This window comes from Vidua chalybeata, chromosome 20, assembly GCF_026979565.1.
Source record: "Vidua chalybeata isolate OUT-0048 chromosome 20, bVidCha1 merged haplotype, whole genome shotgun sequence".
Classification (NCBI taxonomy): Eukaryota; Metazoa; Chordata; class Aves; order Passeriformes; family Viduidae; genus Vidua; species Vidua chalybeata.
Window position 1 is genome coordinate 7,923,316 of NC_071549.1, and position 19,542 is coordinate 7,942,857.

The window sequence follows — 19,542 nt, forward strand, 5'->3', positions numbered from 1 at the left end:
GCTGGGCTCTCCCAGAGCAAGCACTGAGCTTTGCACTGTCCAGGGACTGTCACTTTCACTGCGTGCAAAGAGGATGGGCACACATTCCCTGTGCACTCTACACTCTGTGCTGCCAGTTGGGCTGCTTGGTTAGAACTGGGAGCCTTTAAGTGCCCATTGCACAGCCCCACAGAGGGAGGGGGTCCCCAGGGTGATGCCTCAGCCCTGACACACTGTTGGTGGGTCTGAGGGAAGGAAGCCAGGGGTGTTCTGTGCTCTGGACAGTGCCTGGTTAGTGCTGTGTTCACACATTACATCTGCATTTTGGAGTTTCCATTTCTCCCTGCAGAGAAGCAATTAACAATACTATCTAATTCAGTGAAAAAGCCTGATTTGATTGTACAAAAGTGCATTCAGATTACTTTAAAAAGCTTCTTCTCCTATCAGAACCAGGAAAATCGCACATGCTTGTGTAGTTCATGTTGCAGCAATGTCCTGATTCACAGCACAGCAAACCATAGCTTCACCCTGTCATCCACAGGCACTGGAGGATGTTCCCAGATCCAGGAGAGAGTGATTCATAGAGCTGGACCTCTCGGGTCAGGAACACATTTGCAACAGATCACTTTGAAAGTGACCTTTTGCCCTGGTAATAAGTAACAAGTGCATCCTGCCAGTGGGGACACGATCTTTGTCATCTTTCTGTTGTTCAAGCTGTTGGGCTGTGCAGTCATCTGCTTCCAGAGTGCCTTGTTTGTTTGGTTGTGTTTCTGTGGCATGAGGAGTTCACACACAAGGCCTCATTGTGCAACACGTAAACAACTCGTTAGACACAACGGGCTGGGACAGGGCCTGGATGTTAAATCTGGGAACTGCACAGGCTCCTCCTCCTGCTCCTAAATCCTTCTTGTGTGTGCTTATTGCAGGTGGTGACGTTTGATGCAGGAGGAGTGAGTGGCCATGCCAACCACATCTCTCTTCACACTGCTGTCAGGTACAATGTCTGCAAACTTCTCTGGGTGCCCCCCTGGGCTGGTGCAGGGTCGTGGTGGTGCTGCTGTGGAAGCAGAACCAGGGCAGTGTTCACTTCACTGCTCCAGCTCAGTGCCAGGCTGTGGGACATGACACTGTCTGGAAATAACCTACAGCATCTTTTAGTGTTCCATCAGCTGGGACCTTGCCAGTCTCCCTTTCACTGGGCCCTCTTTGCTCTTCCTGTCCTTGATCCCACTAAAATATACCACAGATCGCTTTGCACTTCTGCTTTGAGGAGTGTGTGAATACCTGATGTCTGAGCTGGTGGCAGGTGGGTTTTGGAAAGTTCTTCACCAGAGGATGTTGCCATCTTGTCCAGGTTGAATTTACCTCTCTGCCCCAAGAACATTGCTCTTTCACTGGAGCTGTCCCTATTTACCACTTTTAGGCATAGTCTGTTAGTTCCTTCACCATTTTATTCCTTACATTCTGCGACCCTGTGTCTCCATGTTGTGATAGTGAGGTTAATAGACAAAAATCCCTTGATTAAAATCACTCAAATTTTGCTGGCGAGACAGCCACTGTATTTTACTTTAACCCTCTGCTCATTCAGACCTCTCTGTGTCCTAGAGAGATCTCTCCGGAGCTGCCCCTGCCTTTCCCAGGCATGAGAAGAACTCCTTGCAAGTATAGATTTGTATTTATAGCACCCATTTGTTTTCTGAATCATCTGTGCAATTCAAATAAACAAATTCTTCTGGCTGTTCTTGCTGACAACATCACAGTGATTTGCCTTTCTCACTTGCCTAGAGAAAGCTGCAGTGCCACAGAATCCATACTGGGACCTTCAGCTCATCTGGGAAGATGCTGAGAGCTTTGATGGCTGGAATTCAATGTTAGAGGGGGATCATGGCTTTTCCTAGCAATTTCTGAAATTGCCTAACAGAGGAGAGGGGGTGGAGTTAAAGCAAGCAGTGCTTTGTTTGGGCTGGGTGGGGAAATGGTTTCAGGCACAGTTTGAGGAGCGAGCAGAGGTTGAGCAGAGGCTGATGGCTGAGGAGCAGAACTTGGGCAGAGGTTGATGGCTCAGGAGCAGAGCTTGGGCAGAGGTTGATGGCTGAGGAGCAGAGCTTGGGCAGAGGTTGATGGCTGAGGAGCAGAGGTTGGGCAGAGGTTGATGGCTCAGGAGGAGAGCTTGGGCAGAGGTTGATGGCTCAGGAGGAGAGGTTGATGGCTCAGGAGGAGAGCTTGGGCAGAGGTTGATGGCTCAGGAGGAGAGGTTGGGCAGAGGTTGATGGCTCAGGAGCAGAGGTTGAGCAGAGGTTGATGGCTCAGGAGCAGAGGTTGAGCAGAGGTTGATGGCTCAGGAGCAGAGGTTGATGGCTCAGGAGGAGAGGTTGAGCAGAGGTTGATGGCTCAGGAGCAGAGGTTGATGACCAATGCTCACACCATTGGCACAGAGGGCCTAAAGAGCTTCCAGCTGCCTGGACCTCTGTTTGCTCACTCAACTGCTCTATGACCCACAAAGAGGAATGAAAGGCAGGTTGTTAGGTGTCCTCCTTCACTCTGAAGAGATCATGGGAAAACAAGTTAGCAGCTAAGTTATATATGAAATACTTAAGGAAAACTCTTGATTTTGATTCCAGTTCTACTCTTGTCTTACTTTGTGGCTGTGCAGAAATCACTTTCCCACCTTAATGCTTTATGTTTCCTGTGTGTGCAGTAGGGATGTAACCCTCTTCTTGTCTCAGAGCATGTTACCAGGAAATGCTCATTGTCTACAATTCCCTTGAACCCAGAGCTTTGCATTGGCCCTCAGCTGGAGCAGAACATTGTCTGGGCTGATGAGATCCATGCTGATAGGGACACCAGAGCACAAGCAGTTCTCATTAACTAAGGGCTGGTTTGTGTCTTGTCTCCCTTCCAGTCCTGAATCAGCAGAATTAATCATGGTAGCCCCATCATCTGCATGTGGCAGGAGTGATGCCATGGCTGCTGAAAGGTTAAGTTTATTTTTAGTGGCTTGCTTGCCCTCATTATTTTTCAGTTTGTGTTATGGAGGAAGTAGAGCGTGACTGTATCACTCCTGACTCTCAGTGCCCTGATAAGTTCTCACATGTTGGCCAGTACAGGCAGCTCTGGGAGCATAAACTGAGGCTTCTCCTGTCCCCCTGTGCCAGCAGAGCTCTGCAGAGCAGCAGTGGCTGCCCCTGGGGCCCCAGTGCTACATGGCAAGAGAAAGGCAAACGACCTCTCCCCTCCAGGTATCATCTGCAATGTATTTATTAACCATCTTTAAACAAGTCCTGCAGGATTCTGCCTCCACTGTGAAAAGTGGAGGAAAGGATGAAGCAGGGGGCTGGTGCAGTGTTCCTCAGCTCTTTTGGATGCTCCCAGTCTCTGGGAGACAGGCTTGTGCCCACTTCCATGAGATTACTTTCTGCAAGAGCAGGGGTGGAACGGGCTCTGTGACCCCTCCCACAACTCCTCACTTCAGGAGGTGCAAATTATTGAGCAGCTTCAAGGAATAGAACAGTTCAGGAAATGGTCATAGCTGAGCAGATGTTCAGTATTGTCTGTTAAGGGCATAAATATTCTTTCCAGTGTCTGGAACAGAGGTTATGTTCAAAGGAGCAGGAACTACTCAGAAGAAATGAGCTCTTTCCCTTGCAGCAGCCTTCCTCCTGACAGCTTGCAGGAATCCAGCTGCTCCTGTGTGCCTGCCTGGCCTTCAGATCTGGGAGGAACTGGGAAATGCCAAGGTTCAAGGATGGATTTGTTCTTCTGCAAGGGAAAAATAAGAAAAAACAGGGTGGGAAAGGAACACAAATTACTATTTGATTTCAGCCTCCCCTGGGAGCATTTCAGTTCTGACTTCCAGACAGAAAAAAAACCCAACCCAAACCCAAGAAAAACCCACTGCAGCAATGCAGGGAGGGCTGGAAGCAATCTTCTGTAGCTTGACTTGGCAACATCATCCTCTTTTATCCCCCAAAACAGGAGCTTTCCCTGTGGCCATGGGAGGTTGGATCCTTTACACTCATCCTCAAGGAAGAGCAGATCTTGAGTGACAGCCAGGTCACTTTATCCCCCCTCAGCATTAGAGCAGTCACTAGGCACTGTGGCAATGAGCTTGGTAAATACTCTGTGACAGGAACATTGGAGAACCTCTCTTGGCTGCACTCTGAAATGACAGTGCCTGCACTGAGATCACATGGAATATCAAGGTGGTTTAGTTTTGCATGAGTCACTGTGCAATTTGATTTTAAACAACCCCTCTTGCCCAGGAGCCTGGCAAATGGGGGGGGCTGTTGGCTTTGTTGTTTGCTTGCTTAGGATGGAGAGGAATCATCTTTGTGAGGAGGAGGAGGAAGGACTGTACCACTTGTTTTCTTTAGTGAGCTATCAAATCCATTTTATCCCAGCTAGAACAGAAAAGAATAGTCTTGTCTGCTTAGGGCAGAGCAAACTGAGTGGAAAATAGGAGCTGCTATATTTAACCACTGTGCATTATGTTGTTATAGCAACTGCATCCATAAAACTTCTATCAATGATGCCATATAAAAAGCTACATCAAGGAATCATTAGCTGAGCCTATTCTCGTCAATTCCATTTGGAAAAACACCTCTCAGTCCTGCAGGATGTTTTTTCACATTCACCAGCTCTGTGGCAGGTTGTAAATGAAGCTGTGCAGAGAGAATATTTGGGAGCTTTATCACTCAGCAGTGGATTAGGATGCAGCTGAGTGCCACCAATGCCTTGTTGCTCTGCCATGCCCCAGCCTGGCCACTGAATGCCCCACTCCTGAATGCCATGGCCATTGTGCAGAAGGGCTGCACTGAGGCTCCCTGGAAGAGGAGGGTTGGTTAAATGCCAGCTGCAAATCCATGTATGGAAACAATGAGCAGAGCAGTGTCCAGCCAGTCCCACTTGGTGGGAGCCATTCTCAGAGGCCACCAACTGCATCTCACCCCAACAAAGCACAATTCTACTGTGAGTTCCTGATGAATTTCTAAGGCCGGATCTTAAAGGACAGAAAGATAGCTGAGTTTGGGTGATTAGCTTGATAACAGTGAATGATAACCCATTTATCATTTTTATTTGGTGCCTTCTTACAGTGTGGGGCTGGAAAATCTCTCCCTCCTTTGCACAAGCAGCTGCAGTTTGTGCATTTCTCACTTGTTTTACAGATCTTAAATGTCCTGGGGGAGCTTATGAGTGATGGCTGTGGTTGCAGCCAGACTGTCCCCATAAGACTGAGACAGAATTATACTCTGCTGTCTATCCTTGAGACTTCCCCTCAAAGCTCTCTGCACTGGCATATATCCCATAGCTGGGTATGTAGTTCTAGATTTTATCTCATTCCTTTATCCCTTTCCCTCATTCCTTCATTTAACCAGGTTCATTCATCCCACTGCCCTTCCATGACACTGCTGAGAGCCATTAGGATTAAAGCTGAGCATGGAGCACCAGCACAGAAGGGATTCCCCCTAAAGGGTTTTTTTTCCCCAAAGAAACACCCTTGGGGGGTGTCCTTCCCTGTGTCACTGGGCTGCTGGCAATGAGGGGAGCAGTGACACTGCACATTCTTCTCCCAGACAGTGCAAGGCCCAAAGCGCAGAGCCAGGACAGCTCTGTCAGCTGGAAGATCTCTGCATTGCCACTGGCAGAACCATCTTTTGCCCCTGCCCCACGTGTGAGTACAGAGTGCCTGAGCAGTGTTGTACAAAGTGCTGCTCCACGGTGTAGTTCAGGGTGCATGGAAATGGAGCCAGAAAGTCCAGTTAGGGAGGGAGGAGGCATTCCAGAGAGCAAACATCCAACATCTGGCAAGTATATCCTTCTAATGTCTCTGTGATTCCTAGGAGACTGCCTGTTCTTCCTCCTTCACATCTGTTTCATGAGATTAATTGGGCAGATTAGAGGTTGGGATCCTAAATGGAGCCCCAGTGCAGCTTTAAGACATCCATTCTTTGCCATGCTCTTCAAAACTGGATTTCCCCAGTGTTCCACAGCAGCCAGCAGTCAGTTCAGTGAAGGGTTTTGCCTCTGGCTTAGGAAACTGTTTGGAGAGTGAAGTCATTGAATTCAATGAACAACTTCTCATCAAACAGAACATCACCCAAACTGTAACACACCCTCGTGGGCACGAGCCCCAGAGGGGTTCTGTGCTCCTCAGTACCGAGGTTTCAGCTCCATCTTGACTTGTTCCTTCTTGGAACAGCTTAGGAGGTTTCACTGCTCAGTGCCACAGAGGAGCTGACCCACTCACACCTTTCCTGAGGATGCCTGAGTAAAGGCAGGGAATTTGGGAGCCAGCTCAGTCCTGCAGTTTGGGTGAGGGCGTTGGGCCATTTCAGTGTTTCTGCTGAGCAGATGGAGCTGGTGGCTGCAGAGCCTTCAAAGCAGCTGGGCCTTGAGGGAGGAGCTGGGGCTGAGTTCTTGCAGGGCAGAAATGGTTGGAGCCTTTGGATGTCTCATGGCCTTCCCAAATTCTTCATTGCAGAGGGTCTCACATGTGGATCTGAACCTACCACAGGCATAACAGGGCGCAGGGAGAGGTGCCCTGTAATCACCAGGCTCTGGCACCTGGGCAGAGGGTGGGAACGAGCCACCATAGGTCACTTTCTGTTTAAAAAGGATTATAAAAAGTCTCTCCGGGAAGAAAAAACAAAACACCCACATGGAAAAATCTCCTGAAAAAGAGCCTGTGTTTTGCTTTTTGAGATTTTATGCCAAACTCTTTCATTTCGACCAAACCACAGCAAGTCCAATCTGTAAAACAACATTCCCAAAATGGCAACAACTGAGAGCTGCAACCTCTCCCCTACTTGGAAGTGTCCCATGGAGACGCTCCAGCAGGGTGGAGATGGGAGTGAGAAGATGGATTTGGGAGAGGATTGGCTCATTTTGTGAACGTGTGCAGGAGGTAGAGCTTCATGTTTCTCTCTCTCTCTGCAACCACAGAGAAATACAAATGAGCAAGGCTGCAATTCCTCTGCACACAGAGCTGGGTGGAGCCCGTTCCCAGGTCTCTGCACTGAGCCTTGCTGACAATTGAAGCATTTGGAGTGGGACAAAAAGGATGAGGAGAGATGCAGTTTCTTCATGCCTGTTCTTCCAGATGAGTGACAGGTCTGCTGGCAGCCACTTCGAGGACCTTTCAGTAACCAAACACAGTCTGTGTCTCCCTGAACCTTTACACAAGCACAAACTCCTTAATTTACTGCTGAATCACATTTTTCTACCCTGCTGAAGATGCTCCCTGCTCCTGCTGAATCGTTTCCATATGAGCTGTATCTCTCACTCCTGTTCCTAGTGACAGGAGTGGTTATTATTAGTTCCCTCTTAGAGCAACTCAGGGCTTTGAAGGTGCCTCCATGGCAGAGCAGCACACCCAGAATGGACACTGGACTTTCAGAGAGTTTGCCAAATTTCACAACCACTCACTGCTTTATCTCTCCAAGCTTATTCTAAAAGTTTCCCACCCTACTAACTGTACCAAGTGCTGAATCATTTCTTTGGGTGGCCAGATTCCACTTGTGGGGGAAGAAACCTCTGGCAGAAGAGCAGAGCAGATATTAATGGAGATATTTAAATTACAAGGCAACATTTGACAGTCTTTGTCAGAGCAATAAGACTTGAGTGGTGGGGCAGAAGGTGGCCAAGTCACTATTCCAAGGCCATTGTTTAGTAGGAAATGGCATTGCTTTGGCTCTGGAGCAGAGGACACCACTGGCAGGAGAATCTGTTTAAATATGTTTTCTGATTGCTGTTTGAGTTCTGCATTTCTGGCTTGACTTTTGTTTTGTATTGCATTGGGTATTCATCACTCCGTGCTTCCTATTTTGTCTAGGCCTGTGTAGCTAATCCTTTTCCTTGAACTTAACCAACAGCTAGAGATAATCCTAGTTTGAAAGTGACTGGAGAAACACAGCAGTTTACATATAATGCATGTTTTATCCTGGCTGATTTACACATGAACTGGCACATTGTCCTTTGTCAGATACACCACTATTAGGTGATAACAATCTCTTTCAATATTACACAGGGTTAAATAACTTTTTTTTTATTATTATTTCCTTTCTCCTTTTGGCAAATGTTCCATTGTTTGGATGTCTTTTTCTCCTGGAAGAGCAGGACTGGGTGTGGGACAGCCCTGAGTGCCATCTGCTGGAGACCTGCTGCTTCCCAGCCCTGCCGTGGGCCAAATCCAGGATGGCTCCAAAGCCACGAGCGGGGAAAAACAAGAGAACTAAGAAAGGAAATGAACACCCCCTGATGTTCTCACCACCCCAGGGTCATTTGCTTACACTTCCTGATTGGAAGTGCCATCACCATTCACATCTCCCATCCTTGGTCCTCCTGTTCTGTTTTGCTACAGGACAAAGTCATGAAGGGATCAAAGTCTTGGTGAGCAAAAAGCCAGAGCAGCTTCTCAGATGTCCCAGTGCCAGCCTGGGTTAGAAAAAAAGAGCTGGTGCCCAAAGAGAAGCAGCTGCTGAGGCAATGCCCCTGGCCAGCAGAGCCTGGGCTTTAAACAGCCACAGGTGCTCCCAGGGGTGAGCAGCCTTTGGCAGCCTCTTGGGTTTCCCTTGGGAAGTCTGAGAGTGAATTTGATTTATGGAGCTTATTTGTGGTGTGTCCCAGCAGCCAGGATGAGGAAAGGAATGGCAGAATAGCATGGGGAATAAGGCTTAGCCTTGCCTGAGGTGCAACCAGTGTGGGCTCCTGAAGTTTCTCATAAGATTGGCCATTGTCACTGTGTGTTAAATGAAAAGGTTTGGTTTAATGTGCAGGGTTTTATTCCTGTAAAATTAGGGCTTGAGTAATTCCACTGAGTGTTGACCCCTTGTGTCTCTTCTTTCACAGGTACCTGCATTCAGAGGGGAAGTTACCTGAAGGTAGGAGTCCATCACCTCCCCTTCCACCTCCCATCCCCACCCTGCAGTCCTTGACATCTCTGTTGTGTCCAGGGTTCCAGCTGCCCAACTCACCCCTGCACTGCAGATGAAGCCCACAGCTGAACTTTTATCTTCCTGCAATTTTTTACCAGTCCAGGCTTCTCTACAGTCACTTTTCAGTCCCTTGGGGTTGTCCTGCCTCAGTGGTGTGATGCAGTGTCTGGCCTTGTGCCTCTTGGGTGCATCTGAGTGCTCTTTCCAGATCCCTCAGCTTAGTCACAGAGTTTTTGGTCACATCTTGCTTACAAGCCTTTTTCCTTTTCTGTGACAAAAGCCTCAGAAACGATTACCCACTTAGCCAAAAATATTTGCATGTAGCAAGTTAAGCCTCCACCAAACTGTGCTCAGAAAGGAATCTGAAATCTGCAGTGGCACAACAAACTGTAGTGGCTTCTTCCACCTGTGAGCAAGAATCTCTGAGAAATTCTCTGTACAAATAGGGAAAGGAAAGAAACAAAGAACAGAAGGAGGTAGCTCCTGACCCCTTTTCTGGAGTAGAGCTGCAGCCCTTATCTCTAGCAAACAGTGCCTGCCCAGGGACAAATGTGTGGAGCTCGTTTAAGCACAAAGCTGTCACTCAGCTGTTTGGACAGAGCATAGGAAGGTGGCTCAGCCAGGCCCACCCAGTCAACCTCCTGCTCCCTCAGCAGCCATCCAGGCTGTGTTCCTTTAATGCTAATTCCCAAATCATTGTAGGATTTGAATGAGTCACAGCAAATCAGTTTTAATTCTCTGCTAGCAGGAAGCTGCAGGCCTAATGAGACAGCATGAGCCAAGATGGCAGAATGCCCTTAAGCTGAGCTCTGACTCCAGTCCTTTCAGTTCCCCAGTTCATGAAAGAGGAGCATTAGTGCCAGCTTTGCTCCTAGGACCTTTTCTTTGTTCAGCCTTGGGGTGCAGCAGAGCTCTGTGAGCTGTGTGCAGCACAAAGGACAAGGGGCTGCAGTGGTTGATGTCACTGCTGGCTGTCAGACCCCATCTACACTGAGCCACTTTCATGTGCTGCTCATGCAGGTTTCACTCTGGTCCTGAATGTGGGCTGCGCCTCAAATCCATTCAGGTTTGAAACAGACCCACATCCAGAGAACATTTCCATTTCTCCAGCAGCATCAAGAGGCTGCTGGAGCTCTGTGCAAGCCTTGCTGCTCTGATTACATCACATCTGACATGACCTACAAACACCAAAGGAACGGGGAGCTCCCATGCTGCTGCTTATGCTAAGCCTTTCCAAATATAGTTCCAGTCTCATTGAAATTCCCAGTATTTATAATTTGATCTGGCAGGCGTGCAGGGCTGTGCATCAGAGGGGCTTAATGAAACAAGGGTGATGCTGGGATTGAGGCTGTCTGGATGGAGCTGAAAGGCATGTTCAGGCCATGGAAAAGTGCTGTGCTGCTGTTGAGAAGAGGGAGCTGTTTGTGGGTGAGCCTGTGTAAGCCCATGTGATCAGGGAATCCACAGAAAATCTCCCTGCAAATGCAAAAGCCAGCTAAGCCTTGCATTGCCTCAGTGATATGCAAATGAGCACCCTAAATATCCTGCTTTGCTTTCTAATGCCTTTAGCCAGCACAAACACAACAGGCTTTTTATAATCTGTAATCAAGTTCTCCAGCCCAGGCACAAGCACTTGTTTCAAGAAGCCAAGACAACTGCTGGATGTGCTCCCACCCCTGCCACTGGCCCCTTCCAGCTATAACCAGTGCTCTTCCAAAAGAACCTGTGCCTCCTTCCATCAGGAGCAGTGCAGGCCTGCAGCACACACAGTGCTCACTCAGGAGCTCCTCATTCTAGGCATCCTGGCTGCCTGAGTGATTTGGAAGTGGAAAGCCAAGCTGAGCAGGCTGCAGGCTTCACACCCTTCTATTCTCAGCCTAATCCATGAGCTATATTGATCCTGCCCTTTCTGCCAACCTGGGGAGGTTGCATTACACTGCTAATCCCATCCTGCCCAGGTCACAGGCACAGCAGGCTCTGAAAAGCTTCACCTGCTGGTGTCACAGGACTCCTCAATGGCAGCGCTGCTCTCACCCTGCTTGGCAGGGAGCAGCCTGTTTCTCTGAACCCTTTTCCATCTCTCTCTGGACTGTACATTCCTTCCCTGCTTCATTTCATCTCACATTACCGTGCAGAGCAGGCTTTGCTGTCAGCACATGGAAATCCTGGTTGGATCACTGACACAGAGGGCTCCCACAGTGCCCTTCTTTTTGGGGAGCTGGATGCCACCACTTCACCTGATCTGACCCAGGAGGACCCAGCAGGTCAGAGCCATCCACACTGAAATCACTTGCCATGGTTTTGAGTCCTTATTGCTGAGCTTTGGGGAACAAAAGGGTGCAATTGCTGCACAAATTAATATTTCTCAGGGAAAAAAAAATGAGGAAAGGGAGAGTACATTTGGTTAACAGAGCAGCCCAAGCTTCAGAGAGTGGTGCCAGGCCTCTCTTCCCATCACTGTGAGGAGGAATTGGTGCGGCATTGCCAAAGTCCATTAAAGCCATCCAGGAAAGGAAAGATCATTGAAAGATCAGTGTTTGCAAAGCAAACAGGTGCCATTGGGAATGCTGACGGCAGCACTGTACTAATTCTTCCCTCTGAAACTACTCCAGCAGCAGCCCAGAGGATCTCTGCAGAGAAAGGGGAAGAATGGTTCTCTGGTTCTCCCACTCGTGGCACATCACAGGTTTTCTTCCAAGTTTGCTATTTGCAAACAAGAAACGTCCCCAAGCGGGATTAAAGGAGTGTCAGGGCCCTTCTGTGAGCGACTGCAGCACTTGTGCCTGCAGAGCATCCCCTGGGAGAGCAACTGGAACGGATGGCAGCCGAGCAGCTCTGCCTGTCCCTGGTCCCGGCGAGCTGGGAGCGGGGCAGGGGTTCAGGGTCAGGAAGTGTCCGGGCCGTGCCGCCCCCAAGCCCCCGCATTCCCGCACGGCCCGAGGCGCTCGGCATTGCCCAGCGCTGCTCCGTGACCCTGCGGGGCCGGGCTGCGGCGGGACGGAGGCGCTGGGGACACGGCGGGGACAGGAGGTGCTGAAGGCAGCGGGGACAGGAGGTGCTGAAGGCAGCGGTGCCGAAGGGATGCGGGTCCCGCTGCCCGGTCCCCTCCCCGGCCGGCGGACGCCGCCACCTCCCGGCGGCTCCCGAGCAGCGCCCGCCGCTTCCAGCGCGGATTTTCCGCCGCTCCGCACGGGCCCGGCCGGGTGGAAGCGCCGGTGATTGAGGGCTCTACCCCTGCCCCTTGCTGCCCACAGCAGGAGGAAATCACTGCTGGGAATGCTCTGTGTGACCTGCTGGGGAGTCAGCTCCCCGTGTCCCGTGTCCCCTCCAAAGGAAGGGGAGCATGGCCCTAGAGCCCTTTGTGGTACTGAAATGAAGAGGGAACCAGTTAACTTTGGAGAGTGGGAGAGGCTGTTGAAAAGTTGGAACAGCACCCTTGGAGAAAAGAAAAGAAAGAGAGGAATTGAAAGATCCTGGAGATGTGCCAGAGGGAGTCCATGAGAGCTTTGTTCTGTCTCTTCTGTGTGTAATTTCACTGTTTCAGGGCTCACTGAAGGAAATCTCATTGCAAATCGAATTGCATCTCTGCCCACCTGTGTAAACTGTGACTTTGGCCTCTTCTGTCAAACTTTAATACAATGTGGGAAGTCTGGAACATAATCACAGCAGCTTCCAAGCCAAGGAAATCCCAAAGCAGCTGCCTTGAGAGCTACAGGCTCGTAACGGGACCATCAGTAGCTCTGAACTCATCAGTGAAGACAATTTAGCCATGGGAAAAAAACCCAGCAATTAACTTTTGAGTTCAAAGGAATCTTTGAAACAGAAAAAAAACCCTTCAACATCAGCAGAACCTTGAAACTTGTTACCTTCATCTGCTTCATCACAAACATCTGAACAATGAATTCAGGAACTCTGTTAAAGTGTAACCGCCTGCCTGAGTTAATATTTTATTCCTGAGGCTTGTAAATATTTATTCTGTAGCTAAGAATTTGAGTAGAAAGATGAAATTTCATTTTGGTAGCTGAACCAAAAACTACTGTTTTAAAATTCCATGATATGATACAGTGTCAGCATTCAGAGAATCATCTGCACCTATTTTTTTTTAGCCTAATTATGCAGGAAGATTTTAAAAACACTGAGTTTTTGGGATATTCAAAGCTAGCTTTGCTTTCCACAGGCTATTACAGAACAAGAACCAGTACAAAGGGTCACATACACAATAAGATTCAATACAGATGGTCATAGATGTGCACTGGGCACAAACAAATCCTGGAGGGAGCATCAGAAGTTGTTCCCCTTTTACACAAAAAAGATTCCCAAGGCCAGCAGCACAAGGAAGCTACAAAGAGCTGCTGAGCCTGGAGAAAAGAGCACCTTACAAGAATGCTGCTGGTTTGAAATATTTATCCTCTTTCTCTGTGTAGGGTGCCGTGTGCTTGTGCTGGAATCAGTAAATCTCTGCAGGAAATACATTTCCTTCCTGGATGTCCTCATTTCCTGCCTCCTGCCCACGGATGCACTCTTCATCCTGACAGAGGAGGAGACTGAACAAGCCAAGGTGAGATGTGTGGCACCTGCCTGGCCTGTTTGAGTGGCTCATCCTCATTGTGAGCACTTTAGTCACAAATGTCACATTCCCAGGGAATGCCAGAAGTGTCATCCATGGGTTAGAAATGTCACTGAGGAATGTCTGCAGTGATTTTAGAAACATGGACAAGCCAGGTTACCTCATGTCCTGTGTGACAGGACAGGGCTGAGCAGATTTGCAGCTCAGTCAGTCACAGGGCACTGAGTTTTACACTCTCCAGGATTTAGGATGCATTTCAAAGGATGCATTTCAAAGGAAACTGGATCCAACACAGTATTCTGAACATGTGAGTGGCCTGTTAAAGCCTGGCATGACTGCATGCCAGGAACAGCATCCTTGGATCACAGCTCTCACTAAAGATGGAGACAGCCTGTGAACTTCACAAAGCTCAAAGCTCTTCACAAGTTCCCTTTACTGTACATTTTTAAACTATTTTGCTGCATAGGATCTCACACATTTACCCCACAGTTCCCTATATTAGAATCTGATTAGCTGCTCTTCCATAGCATGAAAATATTTACCCAGCAAACTGTGCTGTTAATTCCCAAATTACAGACTTTTCTTCCTTCTGAGGCTGTTAAAAGATAAGAGATACTTATGGAAACAGCTTGGATAAAGGTGCTGTTCATTATTCCTATGAATTTTTCTTCCTGAAATCTGCCCTTTCTAGGCTGGTGCACTATAAAATAGACTCAGTGTGGTCAGAAGGAGCAGAGATGTTCCCAGACACACTTATCAGGCTCCTGCTTCCCAGCATGTAAACACTTCCCCTGGCCTGAGATCACGAGGGGAGTTGTTGTTAGAAGTGACACATAAAGTGTCCTTTGTAGCAGGACCCTCTGAGCATCAGGCAGCACAACACCAGACTCAGGGGCAGACAGGCCCAGAGCTTAGGCAGCCTGCCCTGCCTCTCCCTGCTCACTGAAAACAGCCTGTCCTATAAATGGGCACTGACCCCCAGAGCAGCTCTGGAAGGTTCCTGTAATGCTCTGTGCACTGTGTTTCCTCCTAGAGAGCCATGCAGTGCCATCGCAGCCAGCTCCTCTGGTTCCGCCAGCTCCACCTGCTCTTCTCTCGCTACCTGGTGGTCAATTCCCTGCGCCTGCTCTGACAGGACATCACTCACAGGAGCAAAGAGCGAGCAAAACCTCAACTGCCCCAGGACTCAAGAAAGCTCCTGTGTTAGGTGCTCTTTGTGTGGCATTCTCCACACTACAAAACCTAGGCTGGGTGAACCTCCTTCTGAATATCTTGTTGCCTGATACATTGAGAACAGGGTTAAACAGCTCTCTATTTTCATAGAAGCTTAAATAAAATGAGAAATTTGGATTAACTTTAATTGGGAGCCAAACTCTGGAGGATTCTGCATTGGAGAAGATATGGCACAAACTGTTTCCCCAAGAAGACAGAGCTGCAAGGACTGCTTGGCAACTCTCCCTTGGTGCTTTTGTAAGATCCAGCTATCACGAGTAACTTTTCAAAGCTCATGCTATCTCCACAGATAGCACAACCACAACACCTTTGTTATTCAGTCAGAACTTTAAAAAGCCAAAGCTTTTGAATAAAACATCAGAAATGATGCAATTTTTTCTAATTGCACTGATGTTTGCTGTTGCTTCTTTTATACGTGTTGTGTTGCAGGCTCCACCTTTACTTTCACCTCCTGAAATATGAGCTCTTCTTCTTGATTCAGAACAGGGCTCAAGGTCAACTCACAAGAGTCTCAGCAGGACACAGGAATGAGGTGTAAGTGATTCTAATGAAGTCTTTTGTATTGTGATTTAAACTTTAGCACAGCTAAAGGCAAAGTGCCAAACCAGCAACCCTGCAGTGGTTTACAGAGCAGAAGCAGTTTGAAAACTGAATGTCACAAAGGAACGAGACAATCAGCATAGAAAGATTTATTTAAGAAACAGAGAACAGGTAACAGTAATGTAGAGATTGATTTCAGCAACCATCACCCAGGAAATCCCAGACTGCAGTTCCATGGCAGTGCTCCCAAGGCTGCTGGAAGGGTGTCAGGGTTTTGACATGTCTCTGATGGTCTTATGTTCCCTCATTGCTTTCTCCCACTCCTTGCCATTGATGTCCTCTGTGATAATGGTCTGCACAGTGCCATCATCCAGGCAGTGGGGAGCGATTCCTGAAGAAAAACAGAGTACACAGAAACCTACTTTTCATAACATGTGGGAGATGCCTGCTCCATTCCATGGCTGGGGCATCTCAGGGAATTGTAAATGCTATTGCTGTAAGGCTGAGGAGCCTGGATGAGAATCCTGTCTCATATTAATAATAAATTCCAGGAAGAAGCGCACACATTATAGGTAAGATTGTTTTTTTTTTTTTTGGAGGAGGAGGAGGAGCTACAGGTTCAGACCGCAGTTCCTTTAGGAACAAACTCTTAGGACACATGCTGCTCACTGCTGTCATGTCAGCATGCAATGGAATCTTTACCAAGGTTTGCTTGGTGGTTTACTCTGGTTAGCACAGCTTGCTTTGTACCTACCATAACCATCAGGGTTAGAACGAGGAGTATAAAAGCTCTGAACACCACAGGTCTTGCAGAACGTGTGCTTGGCACAGTGTGTGTTGAAGGTGTATGTTGTCAAGTTGTCAGCACCCTAAGCAAAGGAAAAGCACTGTAAGTTTTCCATGGAAATAGATGGATTCATTACTTTGGGCCTGTAGCTAAGAAATGTACAATTTAAAATGCCACCTTCCTGTCTTTACTTGAGATACAGAGCTGTGCATTCCTGTTCCTTTCCTGAACCCCTGTGCTTTGTATGGACACGTGTCCATAACAGTCAGGCCTGGGAACTGCAAGAGCTCTAAACAAAATGCACTAACACAACCACACCAGACAGCTTAAAATGCAGCCATTTCCCCCACCCAGCCAAACCTAGGGCAGAAAACTGCTTGTTCTTGGCTCTGTGAGGATAACACTGCTCGTGCTCATGGCCGTGCTCCTACTGTGTTCTTACTCTACCTTCAGCAGCTTGAAATGCGACGCTGGCACAATGAAGTGTCGGTTCTGTTTCTTTGTGCAAATGCTGCAGCTGTAAAAGAAAAAGCAGACTTTTCTAGAAGAAGTGGACAGGTTGTAGAGCAACATTCAGACCTCTTGACAACAGAAATCCCACAGACAGCTAGAATGGCTGAGAGGTAAGTGGCAGAAGTGGATTTGTGGTGTCTGTAGTGTTTGTCAAGCACACCTGTGAACAGACTGACCCTACACAGGTACCCCAATAAGATATTCTAACACACACTCTTGAGGATAAACTCTAGCCCTGAGACATCCACTCAATGGTTCAGAGCATGCTTGGGCAATTCTGCCAACATTCATTACCTTGCAAACAAGAAAGTAAAGTTCAGAGGTTCACCCATGAGCTGGAAGCAGGCAAAGAGGGGTCACTACTGAAACCAGAGACTGTTTTAGTTTGAGGCACATGTGGTCAGAACTTGATGTCACTTGAGAAGAACAAGTTAAAAAAAGACCAATGTGCTTTGAGCCCCCTGCATGAGAGGAAACAGAAAGCAGACAGCTGAGCACCTGGACTCATCAGATCTCTCCTGACACTTTCTGTGTGAGCCTGGCTGTGAGACATGAAGTCCTGCCCAAAGTAGCACCTGAAATCACCAACACTGATCTCATAGTGGGTCAGGACATAATTAGGGGTAATTTCTGTGGAAACAGCTCAGAGGCTGCTCTGCAGCTGTCTCATCTTTAGCTCTAAGGTTGGAAAAGCAGAGAGCTGACATTCATCTCTGAGAACAGGGAACAAACCAACTCACTTGCAGTTGAACACGTGCAGAACTGCTGAAGCCCAGACCTCAAAGCGGACGGCTCCACAGTGGCAGCCTCCTGTGTGCTTCACCAAACCCCTGTATTCACTGCAGAGAGACACAACAGAGCTTTTGGGATCCTCCTCTCTTGGTTTTTGCCCAAGAGAACAGTAAGGCTCTACATGACATTATTCAGTTGTGTCTTGAGCCATTGCAGAATACCAAGTCAAATGTATTTAATAACATGAGGTGGAGGATGGCTTTTGTCCTCTGCAGCAATTGCTTTTGAGGTTTAATTAAAATGGTGACAAGGAAAGAAGAGCACCACTTTGAGGACTCTCCACTCTGTAAAACACAGCTCCCCACCACACTCCAGGTCACACTGCTGACCCTAGAGCTGTGCCCATATACAACCCTACACAGAAACCAGGGCTATCACCTCAAAACAAACTGCTCGGAACTGAGAACTGAATTTCCCCACAATTTTCCCCACAGTTCCTCCAACACCATTAATATTCCTCCATTTAAGAGCTGGGGAAAGCAGAGATAAGTGGGTTCTACATAATATTTGAAATGTCTTTTATTTTGAGTTGTAATTGCAAAGGAACTTTATGACCAAGGAATTTCTGAGCCTGTGCTTCTCCCTCTCCCCGAGCCGCCTCCATAGCAGCTGGGCAGTCACCGTGCGGGTCAATCGCAAAATGCAAAGGAAAAAACATTTTCCTTCCAGATTCTGCCTCCCACGGACAGTTTCTGATGTGCCGTGCTCTGCACAGAGCGAGCACAGGAAATGGGTGGAGGTTTAGCAGCTGAGCCTCGCGGAGCCCCCAAGGGCATTTTCGATGGGAGAGCCTTAAAACACGGGCAGCTTTAGCACAGATCCGTGGTGCGTGCGCCCCCTCCCCATCCTAGCCCCGGCCCCCCTTCTCGGCAGCTCTCGGGACCCGCCGTGCAGAGAACGCTGCCGTGAACGGGACTCGGGCGGGAGCGCGGAGCCCCGGCCCCGTTACTCACTACGCGTCCAGCAGCAGCCGCGCCACCTCCTCGGAGCTCAGCCGGTGCCGCTCCTGGAATGCGGCCCAGCGCCCCCTCTGCGCCCCTAGATCGATGGCATCGGGCGCGGGGGGCTCCGCCTTGACCCCGGCCGGGTTTCCCCGGGCATTCCTGGTCCGGGCCCGGCTCGTCCCGCCCGCGGCCGCGCTGCCCCGCCGGGAGCGCCGCACGCCGCCCGCCGCGCTGCGCCCCATGCGCCGCCCCCGCCTGCGCCACCGGGGGGCGCCCCCGCGACGCGCACGGCCCGGGGGGCGGAACGGCCGCACCGGGGGACACGGGGGGACTGAGGGGACACGGGAGTGACACGGGAGTGACACGGGAGGGGCTGAGGGGACACGGGAGTGACACGGGAGTGACACGGGAGGGGCTGAGGGGACACGGGAGTGACACGGGAGTGACACGGGAGTGACACGGGAGGGGCTGAGGGGACACGGGGGGACTGAGGGGACACGGGGGGACTGAGGGGACACGGGAGTGACACGGGAGGGGCTGAGGGGACACAGGAGGGGACACGGGAGTGACACGGGAGGGGCTGAGGGGACACGGGAGTGACACGGGAGTGACACAGGAGTGACACGGGAGGGGCTGAGGGGACACGGGAGTGACACGGGAGTGACACGGGGGGACTGAGGGGACACGGGGGGACTGAGGGGACACGGGAGGGGCTGAGGGGACACGGGGGGACTGAGGGGACACGGGAGTGACACGGGAGTGACACGGGAGGGGCTGAGGGGACACGGGAGGAGCTGAGGGGACACAGGAAGGGACACGGGAGTGGCTGAGGGGACACGGGAGCAGACACAGGAGGAGCTGAGGGGACACAGGGGAGTTGAGGGGACACAGGAGGGGCTGAGGGGACACGGCAGGACCGGGCGGCACCGGGAGGAGCTGGTGTAGAACGTGGAGAACGCGCAGTGAAAAAAATCTTTTCCTCATCTCCACCCTAAAGCTCCCCCGCACAGCTTGAGGCCGTGTCCTCTCCTCCTTGTTACCTGGGGAAGAGAACGATCCCAGCTCACCACAGGCTCCTGTCAGGGAGCTGTAGAGAGGGACGAACCCCCGGAGCTCCTTTGCTCCAGGCTGAACCCCCCCAGCTCCCTCAGCCCCTCCTGGGGCTCCAGCCCCTTCCCCAGCTCCGTTCCCTTCTCTGGACACGCTCCAGCCCCTCAATGTCCTTTGTACTGGGCCCAAAACTGGCCCCAGGAT

General features: G+C 49.8%; 2 protein-coding genes and 1 long non-coding RNA gene across 13 annotated transcripts in view; 2 read left to right on the forward strand and 1 right to left on the reverse strand.

Annotated features, from left to right (window-relative positions):
• PIGL (phosphatidylinositol glycan anchor biosynthesis class L) overlaps positions 1-15,814 on the forward strand; it is a 53,448-nt gene extending 37,634 nt beyond the window's left edge. For 7 of the 10 annotated variants that reach the window (XM_053961135.1, XM_053961139.1, XM_053961136.1 and 4 more), the window contains 5 exons: positions 906-973; positions 8,827-8,858; positions 11,048-11,176; positions 13,337-13,470; positions 14,513-15,099. In XM_053961135.1, coding sequence (XP_053817110.1) covers positions 906-973; positions 8,827-8,858; positions 11,048-11,176; positions 13,337-13,470; positions 14,513-14,611 — 462 coding nt within the window. In that variant the 3' untranslated portion in view covers positions 14,612-15,099. Of the gene's footprint in view, positions 1-905; positions 974-8,826; positions 8,859-11,047; positions 11,177-13,336; positions 13,471-14,512; positions 15,100-15,141 lie in introns of those variants that run through there. The other 3 variants (XM_053961138.1, XM_053961141.1, XM_053961144.1) reach the window with 3 other exon arrangements.
• On the reverse strand, positions 15,387-18,545 carry CENPV (centromere protein V). Its single transcript, XM_053961146.1, has 5 exons — positions 18,298-18,545; positions 17,293-17,391; positions 16,487-16,556; positions 16,007-16,121; positions 15,387-15,643 (listed from the first exon to the last, which is right to left on the reverse strand). Exons 1-5 carry the CDS (start codon positions 18,528-18,530, stop codon positions 15,519-15,521), a joined length of 642 nt encoding a protein of 213 aa, XP_053817121.1. The 5' UTR covers positions 18,531-18,545; the 3' UTR covers positions 15,387-15,518.
• A 71-nt stretch (positions 18,546-18,616) lies between these two features.
• On the forward strand, positions 18,617-19,008 carry LOC128798022 (uncharacterized). 2 transcript variants are annotated; one of them, XR_008434311.1, is made up of 3 exons: positions 18,617-18,741; positions 18,781-18,937; positions 18,968-19,008. It is a non-coding gene; the product is annotated as an uncharacterized LOC128798022 (long non-coding RNA). The 2 variants fall into 2 exon arrangements; XR_008434312.1 differs by having other exon boundaries at positions 18,781-18,810; positions 18,843-18,974.
• Positions 19,009-19,542: the final 534 nt, after the last annotated feature.

Bases quoted from the DNA above. Each gene is read 5' to 3' on its own strand.
- CENPV (XM_053961146.1), bottom strand. From the start codon at position 18,530: ATGGGGCGCAGCGCGGCGGGCGGCGTGCGGCGCTCCCGGCGGGGCAGC. The intron at 17,392-18,297 runs GTGAGTAACGGG...GTCTCTCTGCAG, and splicing joins CGGCTGCTGCTGGACGCGTA to TGAATACAGGGGTTTGGTGA. The intron at 15,644-16,006 runs GTAGGTACAAAG...GTTTTTCTTCAG, and splicing joins TTCTAACCCTGATGGTTATG to GAATCGCTCCCCACTGCCTG.